The sequence below is a fragment of the Cavia porcellus genome, unplaced genomic scaffold (assembly GCF_034190915.1).
Source record: "Cavia porcellus strain 051 isolate PalLab524CR breed Dunkin Hartley unplaced genomic scaffold, mCavPor4.1 scaffold_14, whole genome shotgun sequence".
NCBI classification, from domain to species: Eukaryota; Metazoa; Chordata; class Mammalia; order Rodentia; family Caviidae; genus Cavia; species Cavia porcellus.
In genome coordinates, this window is record NW_026947497.1 from 64,491,891 (window position 1) to 64,505,611 (window position 13,721).

Sequence of the window (13,721 nt, forward strand, 5' to 3'; positions counted from 1 at the left end):
GGGTTCAGACTGGACTCGAACTCACTATATAGCCCACATTGGTCTGGAACTCTCAATAATCCTCCTGACTCAGCCACCTGAGTCCTGGGATTACAGGCATGACCTCGCCCAGCACCAGAGTTTTTTCATCATCCTGTAATGACACAGTTAAGTCTCAGTTCTCTCATTTCCCCGGCACCTGCCAATTACTCTACTTTCTCCTCTGTGAATTTGGTTACGTTTGGTACCTCACATAAATGGAATCACACAGTATTAGACCTTTTCATTGTTTCATTAGTACACTATTTTCAAGGTTCATTCTCGTTGCAGTGTGAATCAGAAATTTCCTTCCTTTTACACCTGAGTAATACCCAATGTATCTATATACCACTTGCAATTGATCCATTTCCTGGATTGCTTCTAGATTTTGTCCATGTAGTGCTGCTATGAACTTGGTATACTTTCTTTTGTTCTCACTTCCGTTGGCATGAAGATAGGCCCTCGGCTGAATATTAAAAGGCTTGTGCTCACTGCAAAAGGGAGTGTGCGTGCGTGACGCCTGTCTATGAGCTCAGATCCTGTATCCTTGTCCCCCTCCACATTTCCTGCAATACATCCTTTTCTAGTGCAAGAGAGATCTAAACCTTTGCTCTTTACTCTCAACCCGTTCTCTTCTGCTTTCCCACGTCAGTAACGGTCCAGTTACATGGGCCAGAAACTTGGATTCACCTTCAACATACCCATTCTCACCCACCCCATGCTGACTTTCTTTTTTTGGACTGAGGATCGGGGATTGAACTCATGACCTTGCATTTGCCAGGCAAGCACTTGTGCCGCTGAGCTAAATCCTCAGCCCCCAAACTGATATTTTTGTCTCCAAAATAATTTGTCAAGTTTCCCAAAGTGGACAGAATATCTGTATCTCCTGGGAGACGGCAGAAGGCTCCTCACTTGTCTCCCTGCTTCCACTTAAAACTCTATCCCCTCTCTGGAGGTAAACACTCCATGACCCTTCCTGAGTCTGGTAAATGCACCCACTGACCCACCGGCCTGCCACATGTCCACCACAGCATCTGCTCCAGTCCTGCACCGTCCTCCACCATAGTTGGATCTACAAGTTCAAGGGCACCGAGTTCTCAGTGCCCACCCTGGGAGGTAGGAGCGGCTAACACAACCCGAGTTTACTCGACGCCATCCTGCTTAGTAAAAACCCCACTGGTCCCAGAAACCGCTTCCCCTGGGGTGGACTCTGCCCTGCGCATTCCCTCCACTCGGAGACACCCAAGGCGGACTGAGCGTGCGCACAAAGCCTGCGGTGGCGCGGACTGCATCTCCCAACAGGCAGCGGGGCTGCCTTCAGCCGCTCGTGACCAGCGACTTCCGGCGTAGAGAGGCGGGGCTGTGCGTGGCTGAGCCAGCAACTGGAGCCGTGAGGAGGGCGGCTGAGGGCCCGCTGGGCGCTGGCCGCCGGCCGCCATGGAGGCCGTGCCCCGCATGCCCATGATCTGGCTGGACCTGAAGGAGGCAGGTGACTTCAATTTCCAGCCGGCTGTGAAGAAGGTGAGCCACCTCCCTCCTTCCCCCGTGTACCTCTGTCGTCGCCCAGCGCCGGATGTCCCCTCGCACGCCCGCCCCTCTGCAGGCCCCGTCGGTGAGGATGGTCTTCCTCGGCCTGGGCTCCTTTGCCTCTGCCGGCACCCGCAGACCGCCCTCCTTCCGTCCCTCGCTCGCCGCTCGCTTCTCGCCTCCGCGTCGGAACCCCTTCGGGATTCTGGCCCCGGCCCGCCGCAGTTCCCAACCGGACCCCTTACTTCCTCCGCGTGACGCTTGGACCCGACTTGCCCCGCCTTTCCTCCGCGGGAGGACCGCCTTCCTCGGGGGTGTCAGCGCGCGACCCCGCGGGGACTGGCGCGGGGGATGAGAGGTCTCTGGGCTCCAGGGGCTGAGAGGGACGCTGGTCCTGGCAGTGGCGGTTTCTTTGGCGCTCACCGCAGTGCTGTGTGGCCACCTCCCTAGAAGAATCCTATTCGGAATCTCCCTTGGACCAGAAAGCAGTTCGTGTTGTTTTAAGGAAAGCTGCTGCTTTCCCTAGCTGCCTGGATGCAGGAAGGGGCATTGACCTTTGGTCACTGTGTTGGACACAGCCGACTGGAGGGTCTGGCGTTGGCGGAGGCGAGGGGGCTTCCGACGAGGCCGAGAACGGGGTGCTGAGTGGGGATCAGGCGCCCGCGGACCGCCCAGCAGCTTTGAGGACAGGAGAAGAAGTGAGAAGGAACAGCAGAAGACTGCTGAAGTTGGGAGGCCTTGGCATTTCCGCTGCTATCGCAAGCAGTAGACAGTGATTCCCAGCTCAGTAAGGTGCTCAGAGTGGTCTGGAGGTAGTTTCCTAAGAAGCCATCTCTAATCTTCTACCCACCGCTTTTGCTCAAGGCCTCATTTGTTTCCTTTGTTGGCAGTGCTGGGGGTTGAATCCAGTGGCTCAAACGCGTCAGGCATGCTCTGTCCACTCAGCTCGCTCCTGCTCCAGTCCCCTTCCCAACCCAGGCATTTTTTTCCTTTTCTATAAACCCAACAGATTAGACCAGTGAAAAATTCCACAGTTTTAACTCTTTCCCATCTTTGGTACAGATGCAATTAGACGAGTTTTTTTAAAAACACAGCAGAATTCTTGTTTTCTAGTTTTACAGAGTAAAATCAGTGTTTTGGGTTTCCCATTTTGACCTGTCCCAGTCCTTTCAGCATTTCTTGAGGTTCCTCTATGTTTGATCTGCATGCTTCTGATACACGTATCTATCTCATAGCTACTTGCTGTTTCCTTAACATGCTCTGGGCTTCATCCTCTGCATCTTTGGTGGTAGAATCCCCTCCTGCTAAGAAAAACTCAGTTTTTGCCCTGGAGGGTGATGATGGGTCCTTTTTCAATCTCTTTTAAGGTCTAGGTTAAGACCACTCTTCCATAAAGCCTTTCTTAATCCTTTTAACTGAGCTGATTTCTCTCTGAATTTGCCTCTTTTTTGAGACAGGGTCTTTGTGTAGTACAGATTTGCCTTGAACTCATAGTGATCCTTCTCATAATGATGCTCTTGCCTCTCAGCCTTTTGAATGCTGTGAGTGTAGGTGTGTACCACCATACTGGGCCTTCTGTCTTTTCTTTGATGATAAGTTATGTGTGTGTGTGTGTGTGTGTGTGTGTGTGTGTGTTTTCCTAAGGCAGTTTTGTTATGTAGCTCAGTTTGGCCTTGAACTTACAATAGTTCTCCTGCCTCAGAGGGCTGGGACTTGACACATGCACTGCCATACCTGGCTTGATATGTTTTTTGTTTGTTTGTTTGGTATTGGGGATCAAACCCACAACCTTGGCACTTGCCAGGCAGGTTCTTGTGCTGCTGAACTATACCCCCTGCCCAAAGGCTTGCTATGTTTTAACCCTTTTATTCAATTGGTGTCCTGAAGAGACATCTCCATGGTCCTCATACCCAGCGGAGCACTCTCATAGTTGGCTGTCACAAAATGTTTCTTCCATCACTTATTAGATTGGAACTATATTGCTATGAGCTCAATTGTGTGAAAATCCAGTGGATAAAAACCTCAGCCCAGAAACTTCTTGGAGATATTTTTGTTTGAACTTAGCTTTCCTGCTGTGGTCACTCATGTACAACGAGCTGGGTACAGTGTTGGGTGAACTGTGACTGTGGGAACATCTGGGCCTCTGAGACAAGTTGCTTGAGAAGCAGTGGCCCTGATACTAGAGGAGATTCTGCAGAAGCGTCTGCAGCCTGGCATTGCTTCCTTTCCTAACGCTGGAGACCCTTTCTAGCTTCTGCCAGTTATCCCGTCTCTGCCCTTGCTCTGAGCTGTGGGAATCTCTACCATCAATTTGGTGTTAAGGGTAGAATTTGACTTAGTATATAGAGTGAAAATAAATTGGTTCTTACAAGGTCAGCCTGTCAAGTACAATACGCTGAGTCCTGGTAATGCAGATGAAGACTCCCCTGCTCTGAATTCTTAGTATAGTGGAGGAAAAGAGATTTTTTTTTTTTTTTTTTTTTTTTTTGGGTACTGGGAATCAAACTCACAACTTACATTTGCTAGGCAAGCAGTTGTGAACTATATCCCCAGCTAGTAGAGGAAATTTTAAGATTGCGTAGACGACTTTAGTGTGAGACTTAAAAGTATTTGCACTGTGTAGAACGACCAGGTTAGGAGGGGTCATCAGAAAGGCTTGCTAGAGTGAATCTTAAACGATGAAAAGGAGTTTTCTAGACAGTCTCTTTGTGCGGGGTAGTCTTTTGACAAAACTTTTAATGGTGATTGGTACTATTAAATAAAATTTGTGAAATGATAGGTTCTGCTAGCCTGGGGACTAGCTATCTGTAACATGACCTCCACCAGTTTGGTACTGGACCCAGAGAAACAACTTATCTCTCCAAGACTAACTTCTGTGTTCTCCATCTCATTCCAGAGATAAACCTGCTGCTCCCTTTTTGCAGTGCACCAAGCCCAAAACTCCACAACCACCCAAGCCTCCACCTCTAGCCCCCAGTAAATCTCTCTGTCTCCTGTTTTACACAGGCAGATGCTCCTTCAAATCAGTGGTTAATATGTCATTTTGCCCACCTCCCAAACACCTCCCTGACTCAGAACGCATAAGAGTAACTTGTTTATTCTAGAGGAGAGCTGCTGCACCCCTATAAAGCTCTCCCATGCCCTCGCTAAAGGCCTCTTCTACTTTGTCTCCTTATCTATCCTGTGCTGCTTTACATTTGAGTGCCAAAAATACTCAATCATGATTTGCAGTGGGCTCAAAAGACCAAACCTGTAGTTTAATCACTGTAACTGAACTTTGGTTGGTTGCTGGAGGCCTTGTAGCCAATTAACTAATTAAACAACTAGGTAGGCAGTTGGCAGATTGATTGACTGACTAGCCAATTAGGTTGTTTCCTGTGCCAGGTACTGTTTTTATATGTGTTAGATCGAATTTGAGTTCTCTGAACCTGCTCTGGTCAGATTGCCTGATTCACAGATCATTGTGCTTTTGCTCCAATAAACACCATTTTTTAAAATCATTTGTTGATTGATTGGTATTGGCAATTGATCTCAGGACCTTGTGCTTGCCTGATAGGTACTTATGTCACTGAGCTATATCCCCTACCCCATTAAATTTAAACTTGTCAAGGGCTTTTCTTTTAGCAGCATTTCTTTTTTTTTTGTTTGTTTCTTTCTCCCAGTGGATGATAAGCCTTCCATTAAATCAGTGGTGGTACATCTGTGGTACCCGTGCTGCGGCAGGGTGTTTCTTATCTTTGAAAGCTTTAAAGGATTTGCCGTTACTTCGTTAAGCAGTGATGAGCCCGGAGTTTTGAACCACAGTGCTGAACTTTGGGTTGGCCTCCTGGGCCCACTTAATGTGTTAGTGCAGGAGTGCTGCTGGCTTTGCACTGTGTGCGTGTGTGTGTGTGTGTGTGTGTGTGTGTGTGTGTGTGTGTGTGTTCGCGCGCATGCGTACATGCATGTAGGGGGTGGTATGGAGTCCAGGCCCTTGAGCTGGGCAAATGCTGCCCCACTGAGCTGCCGGCCCATGCACCTTCCTAGCTGTGGTTTGTAGGACGAAGTGCTGACTCACTGGTCACTTGGAGTGTGACTCTTGTACTTTATGAGAGTGATTGGCCGCAGGTGTTTGTGTCCTACGGTCTCCCTGCTTCCTGACCTGAACACCCATCCTTACCCAGGCAGCATGAACCCAAGGCAGGCCTACTTGGGTTTGAGGGATGCACCCGCTTCTGACTCATTTATTCAGCTCCTGAACTGGGCATGGTGGCACACGCCTGCAATACCAACTGCTTAGGAGGCTGAGGCTGGAGGTTCAAGACAGCCTGAGCAGCCTGTCTCAAAATTTTAAAAAGAGCTGGGGGCATGACTCAGTGGCAGTGTGAGGCCTTGTGTTCAGTTCCCACTACCCCCACCCTGAGGCACTATGTGGCTACCCTGAGAACACGGAGCAAATCTGTGCCTTCGTGGAACTTTCCCCGTGGTGGTGACCTTCCAGGGTGCGTGTTCCCTTTGGTGGGTGGCCACTTGACTTGTCAGGTGCCTTTCCATTTCTCCCTCCCTTCCACCCTGGTTCAGTTGATTTCTAAGTCTCCACCGAGCTAAATCCTTGGCCCCTAAATGTTTGTAATTACAGTTACTTGAAAGGCTGAGGCAACAGCATCACAAGTTTGAGGCCAGCCTGGAAAATTTTGTGAGATTCTGTCTGGAAAAGAATACACGTATGTGTGTCTATTTATTTATATTTCAGATATTTTCATTAGCCTCTGGCTGCTCCACAGTAATATTAGCTAGCTACAGAAATCTTATTCTTTTTTTTTTTAAAGAGGTTTATTTAGCTCACAGTTTTGTTTATTTATTTATTTTTTGTCTTTTTCCTTTTTTTTTTATCGGTACCAGGGATCGAACTGCCTGCTTGCAAGGCAGGCACTTATGCCACTGAGCTAAATCCCCAGCCCCCAGAAATCTTACTCTTTTTCCCTCTCTTCCTCTTTCTGCTCCTCTGTAGTCTCTCCTCCTTTTTTTTTTTTTTTTTTTTTTTGATACTGGGAATCAAACTCTCAGGCACTCTTCCATTGGGCTTTGTCCCTAGCCCCTGTCCTTTTTAGTTTTTGTTTTGAGACAGGATCTTGCTAAGTTGCTCAGCCTGGGCTCAGACTTGCCATCCTGCCTCAGCTTCCCACAGTGCTGGGATTACAGGCATGTGGCACAGTGTCCGAGTCTTCTCTGCTTCCTATTAGGGCCCTCCAGAGAAACTGCCGACTGCCCCATCCCAGTCCCCTCCTGTGGACACAATTAGCCTCTCTTCCTTCCACATCTGGTCATTGTCCTTGCTGGGTCTCTGCTGAAACTCCACCCTCGATGTTAGCCATGCGGCTCACTGTCCTCCCCTGAAATGCCTCCCCTGAAATGCGCCTGCTCACTGTGCCTTCTTACTGGTCTTATTCACACCTGGTTTTTCAGGGTTTTCCAGACTTCCCCTGGGGACAGCTGCACCGGGGCAAGGTGGCTTTTTGTGTGTATACACACAAACAGGCACTGAGTGGGTGAGGCATGAAGGCCTCTGGCTGTTGTGCAGTCAGAGTTGGGGGCCTATCTTCCCCCTGTGTCCTAAGGCAGAGGCTTTGGGCACCAATGACCTGGATTGTCCGCTTCACTCTCCTCTGACTTTAGTCTTGTATGCCAGGTCCTGCACACATTTCGCTTAGGCGTGGACCAGATTCTTTCCTCAGAAACTGATGGACACGGGGGACCTCAGGAGTGCCAGCTGGATGACCTGGTCTGCTGCTGGCACTCTGGGAGGGGTAACCTGAGTCTTTCTCACTTGTGTTCAGGAAGACATGGGCCCACTCAGGAGAGATGTGGGAGGGCTGGGCTGGGGAGGATGAAAGTCTCTTCTCATGTTTTTTTTTGTTTTGTTTCATTTTTCCAAAAAATGATGGCAAAGTTATTTGAAAAGGTAAAAGTGAAGAGTGAGGAGAAGCTGGCTCTTTAGTGAGCTTGGGCTGCGTAAAAGAGGGGAAAGTGGGTAAAAGGACATCTGATGGACACAAGGCAGACTGCCATGAGGAAAGCTGTAACAGCCACATGCCTGGAATTTTTTTTTTTTTTTCATGCCTGATATTTTTTCCATGCTTGCTGGCATGGATGGACCAGCGGGCTCAAGATTTCTTTTGGCATTACTTCTTTCTGCATAGCATTAGTCTCATTTGAAATTGAGTAGCAGATACTGTATTAAGTATCAATATTATTTTGTTATTCATTTTTTGGTTTTTGAGACAGGTTCACACTTTGTAGTACCTTTGGTTCAGTTTGGGATCTTCTTGCCTCAGCCTCCCAAGTGGTTGGATTATAGGGGTATTAGGAGCCACGACACCTGGCTCCTATGTGATAGTATTATATGTGGGACTCAGTTATGTACTTACATAGCATAATCCAAGGAATGCATTTGAATCAAGTCTGGAAGTGGAGGGGAAAAAGAAATACAGTATATGTGGTGAACAAAGGTAATGCATAGTGATGCCAGCTGTGGTGACATATATCTAGTTATAGGCACTTGAGATGCTGAGGCTGGGAAATCCCCTGTGGCCAGGAGTTCAAGGGCAGCGTGAGTAACACTGCAAGAATCCTGTCTCTTAAAAAAATTTTTAAAAAGGCTAGGGACTTAGCTCAGTGGTATAAGTGCCTGCCTGGCAAGCACAAGGTCAAGGGTTTGATCCCCAGTACAAAAAAAAAAAAAAGCTGGGTGTGGGGCTCAGTCTGTAATCCCAAAATTTGAGAGATTGAGGCAGGAGGATTATTGCCAATTTGAGGTCAGCAGGACCCTGTTTCCAAAATTTTTTTTTAAAAAAAAAGATACACAATGCTTTATTTCTTCTCCTTTGGGCTTATTACTTTAACTAGTACCCTGATATTCAAGGATATTATAATAAAAATTAAGCGCAAAGCACAATAGAAGAATGGGAACATTCTTGCAGAAGAGCACGTGAGGCAGAGGGACTGTCCCTAGACAGGAGGCGGTATACCTGGCCTGGGTGCCGACCCTAGCACTGCTCTCTATGGTTCCCATTTCTCTAACCTGCGGAGTAACAGCGGGGGCCCATGTCTATTGCAGTGTTCACAGGGCATGAAATCCAGTGCCACGAGTTGCTGAGGAAAGGTGCAGAGGTGTGGCGTGGAAGAATCATGGCCACTGGAGGCAGATCTGGGTTCAGGCCTCTCTGTGTCCCTGGAGCTGAATAGCCTTGGGCTGCTACACATGTTCCATAACTAATCTGGTCCTTGCTTTGGCTTCTGTAACAAGCTTGTGAGAACCAGGGGTCAGTGCTTGGAGTTTTCAGTACAGATCCTGGCAGTATTTTCAGCTGAGTATTCCCTTTATTTTTTTGTACCAGGGATTGAACTCATGATCTCACACTTGCCAGGCAGGCACTTACACTACTGAGTTATCCCCCACTGGAACATCCTCTTTTGTGTAGGAAACAACAGCTCAAGTCTGGGAGGTGTGAATTAGGCTTGACAGGTAATATTAAGCCCATTTTACACAAGAAAAGCCAAGCCCTGGGTCTCACAGCTAGCATTTTAAAAAAACCCTATTTTAGTATTTCTGGACATGGCCTTTTTCTAGTTAATTTTTGGATGTGGAAATAGCATTTTACTGTTCTGTTTTTCTTCTGTAGAGCTGGGGATTGAATACTGAGTGAGCTGCAGCACACCCCACCGCTACATATCTGTTTGTTATTCGAGACAGACTCTTAAGTTGCTGCATCGCCCAGAATGGCCCTCATCTTAAGATCTTCCCAGAGTGTTGAGATTACAGTGTTGAGATTACACATGTCTTTGACTGTGTGTAGCCTGCCTTTCCTTCCCTGCCTTCTTTCCTCATCCCAGTGGGCCTGATCCCTCAGTACATTCTCCTTACTGTCCTGGAACAGTCTCTGAGCTGTAAGGTGCCCCAGTGCTGTCTTCTTGCGGAATCATTCTGCTGTGGGGCTGCTTCCTCACACGCTGTTGGAAGCTTCAGACTCCTGGCCAAACTTCTGAGTACTTCAGGCTCTGTTTTTTACTCTAGGCCAGTGGTGGTGAACCTTTTCAAGCTTTCAATGATATCAACAGCTGGCTGCAGTGTGCCGTAGGTTTGCCACCACTGTGACCTTCAGCCAGCCTCCCCTCTTTCCCTCCCCCATGTGGGGATTAAACCCAGGGCCTTGTACCTAGCTACAGCCCTAGCCCCTCTACCCCCAACCCCTTGAAACAGGGTCTTGCTAAGTTGCTCAGGCTAGACTCCAATTTGCAATCCTTCTGCCTCAACCTCCTAGAGTGCTGGGTTTGTAGGCATGCTCTACCATGCCTAACCTCTTCCCAGTTTTTTTAGTGGAGGAGAGATCAGCAGTAATAGAGGATTTTGTCAGGCCAGGGCTGGAGATTTAGCTCAGTGGCATAAGCACCTGCCTGGCAAGTGCAAGATTGTGAGTTCAATCCTTGGTACCAAAAAAAAAAAAAAAAAATTCTGGCCAGGTGTAGTGGAGCATGCCTGTAATCCCAGCATTTGGGAGGCTGAGGCGGGATTGCCAAAAGTTTGAGGCCAGCCTGGGCTACATAGTGCATTCAAGGCCAGCCTGAACTACATAGTGAGGCCCTGATGCAAAAACAAACAACAAAATGAAGTGAAAATACACTCTGGCTGCTCCGCAGACCTGTGGTGTGGATTTCATTCTCACTTCGCATTTTTCAGAGTTGTTTCTGAGAACCATGCAGAGATGCCTCTGTGCATGTGTAGACATGTACATACATGTTTTTAAATTTTTTTATGTACATACATATTTAACAGTTCTAGTAAATATTTTCTAGTTCACTTAACCTTTAGTAGTCAGATCCCAGAAGAAAATGTTATTTTTAAGAGTATGTTGAACTGAGGAAGCTCGTATTTCCACTTAAGTTTAGGCAGTGCTTTTTGCAAACTACTGTTGTGTGATGAAACATCAGGACTCCGGACCCAGAGTCACAGGAGGCAGGTTCCTTACAGCTTCGCTTCAAGACACCTTTATATGTTTTGTCACCTGTCTTCCTGTCAGTCTGCAGTGGTAGGAGACCCGAGAGGTCTGGCCCGATAGTCTACAGTCAGGCCCCTGTGTGCACACAATTATTTCAGTAAGATGCCGGTCTCAGGGTTCACAGCTTTACAGAAATGATGGAGTTTCAGCTCCTGCACCAGGTAGGCAGCACAGCCCCATTATCTGTGCAGAGAAGGATGCGTGTACGTCTCAGCATGTTTCCTGAGGGCAAGGACGGTCTCACACAGCTGCAGTGTTCTTACACCTGAGAAAATCTACACTAGTGTTCTCTCAGATACCAGCTCCCTCTGCTGGTTTTCACCTGTTGATACCTGTGCCCTCCTTCTTACTGATTTACTCCCTTCTTTTCTGTCTCCTTTTCCTTGCCCTCACATCATATCACAGCCTAGCTGTTAGTGTTCCCTGTGCTGATAAGAGGGGGAGCGCGTATAGGTGATGCTTGGTTGGATGTTGGTATGACTAGTAGAGTCTCCTCCGACATAGCACGTGGGTCTGATCCTGTGGATCTGTGAAGAAAGAGCATGATGGAAGTATTTACTAACTGAAGAGCTCTCCATTTGTAACAAAAGTCTTCCGGTTTAATGGTTTCTCGATGTACACGTGTACATACATGCATGCAACATACCAACCATAGAAACATAAAAAAACAAGGCAACAAAATGCCCCCAGGAAGCTCTGACTCCCCTAAAGCTGATGCAGTGGGAATTAATGGGGAAGAAATACAGTACCAGATGGTTGAATTGTACAATGTCAGAAAAGAAAAAACCAGGTCAGGAAGGTATTCGGGAAGCACAGAGATGATATAACTAAGCAGATGAAAGACTTAAAGTGACCAGTGAACTTAAGGATGGTACAATTAAAAAGCTACCAGAGCTAACCCTGACAATGCAAGACATGAATAACCAGTTTACAAAGAATCAGAGTCCACAAAAGGGGACCAAGCAGAAATCCAGAAGATTAAAAAATTCTGTTCACCTGGTACTAATAAAAACGAAAAAGACAAAAAATTCTGTTCAAAGTTGGGGCAGAAGTGACTAGCACAGGGAAAGTGTCACAACTAGAAGATAGGTCTGATGTAGGTGACCGTTACTTAGAGATACCTTAAAAACAAGAAATCCCAGTAAATGATACAGTAGCTGCTAGGTAATACAAAGAAAACTAACTTAAGGCTTAATTGGAATTAGAAATTAGAAGACAGTATGGATGGCATAAAAAATCTGTTCACAAAAATCATAGAAAAATTTCCAGGTATGGGGAAAGAATTAGCAAGGCATATAGAACTCCAAATAACCATGATCAGGAAAGAAATTCTGTACAGCATATCAGTTAAAATCCCTGAAGTCCAGCATATGAATGAAATTTTAAAATCTGTGAGAGGCTGGGTGTGGTAGTACATGCCTGTAATCCCAGCATTCGAGAGACTGAGACAGGAGGGTTACCACAAGTGCAAGGCCAACCTGAGCTACAGGGGCCTGGGGATTTAGCTCAGCGGCATAAGCACCTGCCTTGCAAGCAGGCGGTCGTGAGTTCAATCCCTGGTACCGATAAAAATTTAAAAAAAAAAAACCTGAGCTACAAGCAAGACCCTGTCTCAAAAAATAAAATAAAATCTATTAGAGGAAAACAAATTCCCCATAAAGGTAAACCTATTAGAATTATTGCAGGTTTCTCAGTACAAATCTTAAAGGCTAGAACAATGTGGAAGGAGGTTCTCTAAGCCCTAAAAGAATATAACTTTCTTTTTTTAAAATTTTTTTTTGTCTTTTTTTGTTTTTATCAGTACCAGGGATCGAAACTCATGACCACACACTTGCAAGGCAGGTGCTTATGCCGCTGAGCTAAATCCCCAGCTCCACCTTTCAAAAAAAAAAAGAATATATATAACTTTCAATCCAGACTAATATAGCCTGCAAAACTGTTTCTCTCTCTCTCTCTCTCTCTTTTTTTTTTTTTTTTTTTGTCTTTTTCCTTTTTGTCAGTACCAGGGATCGGACTCACGACTGCCTGCTTGCTTACAAGGCAGGCAGTTATGCCGCTGAGCTAAATCCCCAGCCCCTGTTACTCAAAATTGATGGAGAGAATTGGGCATGGTGGCACCATAATCATAGCACTTGGGAGGCTGGGGCAGGAGTATTACCATGTTTGAAGCCAGTTTGAGCTACATAGTGAGACTCTGTCCTTTATTTTTTTTTATATTTTAAGGAGAGAAAAAAAAGAAAAAGGGTACAAGTTATACAGAATTTCAGAAAAAGTAAACAGTAGGAAATCACTAGTTAATAGATTACATATTGTCATCTTAGAAATAGTTATTCAAGTTACAAAATTAAAGCATGAAGTGGACATTCAAACAGTGAGATTGCAAACAGTTCTGTTCAGTGATCCAACAAAACTCTAATATGGTTATCTATCTTATACACTTAAATATACATGCAGTTATATCCTTTAGAACACTTTCTTTTTCTCTCTTTTGTACAATGACAATTACACATTTTGGGTTTTATTACTCCCATAGTTCTTAATACTTTTTTTGAAGAGAATAAAACCAAATGTGATATAACAAAAGAGTCCGTCAAATCAAAAGGATGGACATAATACCTACTGTAAAAACAAAATACAAGGTGATCAACATTGGTTACCATAATGCTTCTTGCTATCTTAAAAAGAATTGCCTATTTGATCAGTTATAATAAAATTGAACAAAACAGTAAAGAACAAAACCAATAAAACCAAAACATTGGAGACATTACAAGACTTCAAAAGAAGATAATAGTCAAACCAAAATGGGTGTCATAATGAATCGTATTGTCTTCACAGTTGTTGCCTATACTCTCGAACTTGGTAGTATCAAGCAAAACAGAATAGAGGAAAATCAGTCAAAACAAGATGGTGAGAGCAATACAGGGTTTCAAATCAAGTTAATAGGAAATGAAAGTGGGTTACTATAATATATCCTGCTTTTTAAAATTTTTCCCTTAATTAAAAAGATAAAAATAAAATAAATAATAAAAAATGAGGTTGAGATAAAAGAGGACATAACACAACAGCACAGGTCAGAATATAACCATTTAAGCAAAATAGTGTTTCACCACAAGATATCCTGACATAAAAGTAGTTACTATA

At 45.5% G+C, this 13,721-nt stretch overlaps 2 protein-coding genes across 5 annotated transcripts in view; one reads left to right on the forward strand and one right to left on the reverse strand.

Annotated features, from left to right (window-relative positions):
* The window catches only part of LOC100723758 (15 kDa protein B-like), a 16,605-nt gene extending 14,852 nt beyond the window's left edge, over positions 1–1,753 (reverse strand). For 2 of the 3 annotated variants that reach the window (XM_063261084.1, XM_063261083.1), the window contains exon 1: positions 1,570–1,753. The gene's annotated coding sequence lies outside the window, so the exon portion shown is untranslated. The remainder of the gene's footprint in view (positions 1–1,569) is intronic. The other variant, XM_063261085.1, reaches the window with a different exon arrangement.
* The window catches only part of Ptpn23 (protein tyrosine phosphatase non-receptor type 23), a 27,056-nt gene continuing 14,687 nt past the window's right edge, over positions 1,353–13,721 (forward strand). Inside the window, exon 1 of one of the 2 annotated variants that reach the window (XM_063261075.1) lies at positions 1,353–1,539. In XM_063261075.1, coding sequence (XP_063117145.1) covers positions 1,456–1,539 — 84 coding nt within the window. In that variant the 5' untranslated portion in view covers positions 1,353–1,455. The remainder of the gene's footprint in view (positions 1,540–13,721) is intronic. The other variant, XM_063261076.1, reaches the window with a different exon arrangement.